Consider the following 6,000-nt stretch of genomic DNA (forward strand, 5'->3'; position numbering starts at 1 on the left):
TGGCCATTTTTATCTTCAAAACCCTAATCTTGTGTAGCCATTAAGCTGTTTCAAGAAGCACAGCAAGAAAATTCGAAAAAATGTACAAGCGACTATAATGAAAAAAAAATCTGTTAAATAGGCCTTCACGAACCTCTGCTATGATCGATCCAGCTCTGATACTAATATTATTTTTTTTTGATTAAATGATTAAGATTCAAATTATTGTTTTGTTTATAAACCGATTGACAAAAAATTTACAGATAGTACAGTAGGAGGGTTAGGATAACGTTAAATATAAGGCCTATTTGTATTCACGGAGGAATAGTAGAGAGGTAGTCTGAAATTTTAAAACTGATATTTAAAGTGATAATTTTGAAATATTTGACGAGACCAGAGGTTTACTTTCTTATAATGTCTTTCTTTTATTGTTTTCTTATAAATACTGAAGCTAAACCAAATCAACATTCAAATATAAGGTTTCCGCCACCCCAACAAGTTCAAGCGATAAAGGGTAATCATTGAGTGGTGTCGCACTGTTTAAAATTAACCGTATCCTTCCGTATCAGTACACAAGTAGGGCTTCCTTATAGCAGTCCTAATTCAAAGAAGTGTCTTATACCAAATGCAAATGCCCACTGACTACTGAGATATAGACTCTGAAGACAAATTTTATCGACCGTGTATCAAGTGCTGTATGTAACAATCACTACTTAAATCACAAAATTACATGTATTTTAGCAGACGGTATTAACTGCGCACTGTCAGATCACAGTAACTGCGTTCGAAAGTTTTACTTGCCTTGGGTCTTATCTTGAGGTTGTTACAGAAAAACTACTGTCACAAAACGGAGAAAAGACTTAGGCTTTTCTAATATCTAGGCATATCTAGCAAAGAATGAGCTCCATGGAAAACAGGTAGCAAAATCATTCAAATGTGGCATCATACCCCAGGTGTAATACATCTTACATATGAACATTCAGTTTTAGTCAAAAAGTACGTTTTATTTTGATAGTACGTTTTTAACACTTACAAAAGGCACTAGATATAGCAATTTTATGTCAAATGAGCCCTTAAATATCTCCCGATTATGTTTCAGCAGTCCACTAGGGCAACAGAAAAAAATAAATGCAAGAATAACAAAAAAAGGAGACACATCATTGCTTTCAATACAAAAAAGTCATTTTCCTTGCTTTTCAAGATTTAGGACAGCAATTTTTTAAATGGAGTTTCCGGCTATATTATTTCCATTAATGCTGTTTTATTTTGGTCCAACGTCGTTTTTGTAAGATCTCAACATATTTTTTGAAATTCTCCTAAATTTCGATTTTGCACCGAAATTTTACCATTAAGGTTAATTGATATAATAGTAACGATTCTTGAATGAGTTTCAACTAACAATTCTTCCTCACTTGACAGATTTTGTTTTTCGTCAGAATGTATTTTTAAGTCTTCGGTTATTATGGGCTAAGTTCGTTCCCTATTAAGGTGCCTCTAGGGGTACCCGAGATGACAAAAAGCCAAAAAACGGGGCAATATACTCAATTTTCCAACCCAATTTATTAGAAGATGCCAAGTGAATGCGTGGCCTTAGATAGTCACCCATCAAAGGGATAGAAAAAAGAACTGAGCGGAGGTGATATTCTGCAACTTAAAAAATGGTTCATGTAAGTAGTTTGGAACGACCTCTGATGATGACAGAGCAAACTTTACAATGCCATCATTCTGACGTCTTTTTAACTTTTTCTTGAAGCCATTAAGGCTGCTAGCGAAACAAAACCAAGATAGTGTATTTTTTCACATTGTAGATAATGTAAGCTTTAATATGACGGATTTGTTCAGCGTACTTCTTACACCCTTACCTCTTCAGCAGTTCACTAGTTTCAGCTTCGTTGGTTTTAGCTTGTTACAAGTACTAACAACTATTCTTCATCAGATGCCAGATGCTACATCTTAAATATACGACGGAATGACTTCCAGTCTTTAGCAATTGGGAAATCTATTTTAGATAAACTGGCACTGTCGGTATAACATGAATTATTGTTAAAGTAGTGTCTCTTCATCACAGTCCTGTTCATCATTAAAATTTCGTGATGCACTAAAAATAGAAGTTTCACCCTCATTCTCTTGCTCTTATTTAGCAGCATACTATTGAAAGCATCAACAAATTGCCGTTTTGACTAAGCCTAAGGCCGAAGTTCTGAGTGATCAGATTGAGATAGGAAGCACAAGCAGATAAATCATGAATTCCTATACAACTTTTGTATTTAACTGGTGCAGATTTGCTTGCACAATCAGAATAAAACCAATGGGCAGTAGCACATGCAACTTTTATGATTTGAGTTCAAGATAGGGGCAGCTGTGCAAGTTTAGTTCATTTTAACTCACGACAAAATGGTAAAATGGCCGTGTTCTCTTCAGTTTAAATTAGGAATATCTTCATTTAAACACGGTGCTTTTCTGCTTCATCCATGTTTTTATAAGATTTGATGCAGGCGAGGACAGACAGGCTAAAAGTTAGCAAATTATTTGACAAACTAAAATTAGCAAAGATTTATTTCGAGATTCAATGAACATAAGATTATAAATCAAGATTTCACTTTAACATTCTCAGAAACTTTCAACTTAAAGCCCTTAGTTATCCATGGCACACTGCAAAGAGGTCCTTTTAACAGCCAGGATGCATGTAATGTCTTTTGATAGTCACAGCCATTCTTGAGAGCTTGAAGGCATATAAACCTTTTTGACAATCGGAATCCAGTACCCAAGTTTTACAAGCAGGCTGATGTTAAACATTATGATTTAGTTCAATAGTTCTAGTTGTAGTAGTAGAAGTTACAGCAGTTTTCGCAGTCACAGTCGCAATCGTAGCATTAGTAATAGTAGTCAAAGTCAAAAGTAGTAGCAGTCGTAGTCGTGAGTCCCTGCTGTCGAAGCTCTAAGTTCGCTCTCGCAGTCGCAAGTACTTGTAGTTGTAAGTAGTTGCAATCTCAAGTAGTCATAGTCGTAAGTAGTCATGGTCGTGAGTTGCTGCAGTAAAAATAATCGTAGTCGCAGTAGCAAGAAGTCGCAGTAGCAAGACTGTATGTGATAGTCGTAGACTGTCATAATCCAAATCAGGCTTAGTTACTGTCGTATTCACACGCAGTCACAATCGCTAGTATTTATAGTCAGCAGTAGTTACAGTCGCAAATAGTCAAAGCCAGTAGTAGTCGCAGTCACAGATGCAGTCACCAGGTAGCTCCGGTCGCATTTTCACAAGCATTTGCAATCACAGTCGCGAGTAACTGCAGTAGCTGTTGCAAGTAGTCGCAGTCACAGGTTGTAAGGATCAGTTTTGCGTTTTTCAGAATGTATATGATTACAGACCTGATAAAAAGAATTCAGAAGATTTTGTTCGTCTTGTCTTTCACTCTTTTTATGCGACAAAAAAGAATGCAAAGAAGTCAAAATTTTGTTATTCAATGAGTAAATGTATAATGAGTTTGTGGAGTTTTCAGGTTGACTCCAGGCGATCTCGAGACCAATGCTCTGTTAATCTCATTTCTGGTGCAAACTTCATTCTATGCTTTTTTAATAGTGTTGTTTTGCCTACCAAAGTTCAAAGGCTGCTCATCATATTAGAAACAGCCCCCCCCCCCCTAACAAATTAATCGTAACATTTTTAACAACGCTGAATGAATTATCTACCTTTGGATTTTGGCCCAATACCTTTTTGTGTATTTATCTATATTAGCATTAGATTACTTCGAAGACCACACAGCCTTTCCATAGCGAAAGCATAACAGTTCAAAATAGGGATGAAACCTTTTAATCAACAGTGAACAGATATAAAAATTTTAACTGGATATTTCGAATACATATACAGTGTTGATCACTGTATCGGTTTTACTGCTAATGATGAACCTGTATCCAGTTAAATATCCATTCGAAATATCCAGTTAAAAATTTTATATCTGTTCATTGTCAATTAAAAGGTTTCATCCCTATTTTGAACTTTTATACTTTCGTTATATTAGCATTATTTTATGTTTCCATTACTATCTGAAATACTGTATGACAGATAGATACATAGATTTAATCACAGGAAAGCCCAATCAGGCCATTGTGACAGACACAAAACAAGCGAAAAAATACAGCAGCAAAACACAAAATGCAAAGACATTAAGTCTGATTAATTAAGAAAATCAACCCAATACCTCAAACCTACCCGGACGAACTCTCCAATATTATTTATACCTGAGTAACACCTACTTCTAGAAATTCCCAAATCCAATCCCTCCCCCGACTTCCCAACCAAATATTTCCAAGCACAACTCCCTACGCTCCCCTAAAAAACTATGCAAAGACTCATCTATCTCTTCACACAAAGGGCTTTATGAGGACTGTCCCTCCCAAGATATTTCATACGTTCTCAAAGAGAGCGTGAACTATGTAAACATGTGATTAAAAAGCGGATTTCACACTGGAGGTGACAATGATGCCATATTTTCTTGAGTTCTTTTCTTCATATTTTTCTTGTTGTAATAAGTGCTTGACAGCGAGGACTTCTTTGTGATTAAACGTATACATCTATTATCAACTGTGCAATGAGTGATCTGTACTGTAGTGACTTTTGATGTCATTTACTTTGAAGTACAATATCTGCTTTACTTATTAATTCTGATTAAACTGCATAAAAAGTAAGTTTAATTATTCTTTTATAGCAGCAAAAATAAGTGCTGCAACCTTTAATCAGAAAATACTTGGGTAGAACTTAAATTATATAAATATTAAATTTCAAACAAATGTTTTTTAACTGAGCTGTTTCAAAACGTTGCTTTGATCATTAAAGGCAGTACACCTTATGAAATGGCATCCTGTCGTTATCACCCTGGAGCATGGGTAATTGAAGATTCCCCCGCAGGGGATATCATTTGTTCGGAATGTGGAATGGTCTGTGCTGAGAGATGTCTTGATGTTAGTGTAGAATGGAACTCGCGTCCTCTCGAAAATAGTAATATTGTTCACCCTGAAGGTGATAAGCCAGATGATATGCCGCCAAATGTGCCAAGCGACGAGTCCAGGAACCAAAAGAGAATTTTTAATCAAACTTTGAAAATGGCTGCAAGAAACATTAAAGAAATGGCTGAAAAAATTAATTTAACGAAGGCAGTAGTCGATAAAGCTATTCAACATTTTAACACGATTCATGATAAAGAATACTTGAAAGGGATGACTAAAGATTCTATTGGCTCAGCTTGTTTATATCTCATTTGTCGACAAGAGTCCATGCCAAGAAAACTTAGAGAAGTTTGTGCTGTTTCCAAGGCTCCTAAAAAAGAAATTGATGAGGTTTTCAAGTTGATACTCCAAAAGAAGGAGTGTCTTCCTCACTAAATTTAATAAATTATAAGTTGTCTGTCGACTGATGTCATGTTTGTGTGTCGACTGACGTCATGTTTGTCGACTGACGTCAGTATGAGGATTCAGCTGTATGTCGTCATGAAGTTGTTTGTCGTCTGACGTCATGTTTGTCGACTGACGAAATTACAGACCGAGACACCGGGACACAAATGACGACCGGGACACAGGGAATATAAATGACGACCGGGACACTCAAAGAGAAATTACAGACTGGGACAGCGGGACACAAACAACGACCGGGACACTCAAAGATAAATTACAGACCGGGACACAGGGAATATGAATGACGACCGGGACGCTCAAAGAGAAATTACAGACTGGGACACTGGTATATCTATATATATATATAAATAAGTTGTCTGTGTGTGTGTGGGTATGTCGGGTGACGTCATGTTTGTGTGTTGACTGACGTCATGAAGTTAGTTGTCGTCATGTTTGTTATGGCGATGACGTCATTAAAGGTATTTAAGACATGCGTTCACGGAGAAATCTATTAATGTTTAACTGTAAAATGACTGATGAACTTACAATGGCAACAGCCGAGGAAGATGCTCAAAGAGTCTATGCCAAAAAACTTGCTTCTGATAGAAAAAGTAAGAAAAGAAAGCGTGCCGA

At 36.4% G+C, this 6,000-nt stretch overlaps 1 protein-coding gene across 1 annotated transcript; it reads left to right on the plus strand.

The window, feature by feature from the left end:
* Window positions 1-4,830: 4,830 nt before the first annotated feature.
* On the plus strand, window positions 4,831-5,358 carry LOC136027680 (transcription initiation factor IIB-like). Its single transcript, XM_065705126.1, has one exon. The coding sequence runs from the start codon at window positions 4,831-4,833 to the stop codon at window positions 5,356-5,358; it is 528 nt and encodes a 175-aa protein (XP_065561198.1).
* Window positions 5,359-6,000: the final 642 nt, after the last annotated feature.

The sequence above is a fragment of the Artemia franciscana genome, chromosome 5, assembly GCF_032884065.1.
Source record: "Artemia franciscana chromosome 5, ASM3288406v1, whole genome shotgun sequence".
NCBI lineage: Eukaryota > Metazoa > Arthropoda > Branchiopoda > Anostraca > Artemiidae > Artemia > Artemia franciscana.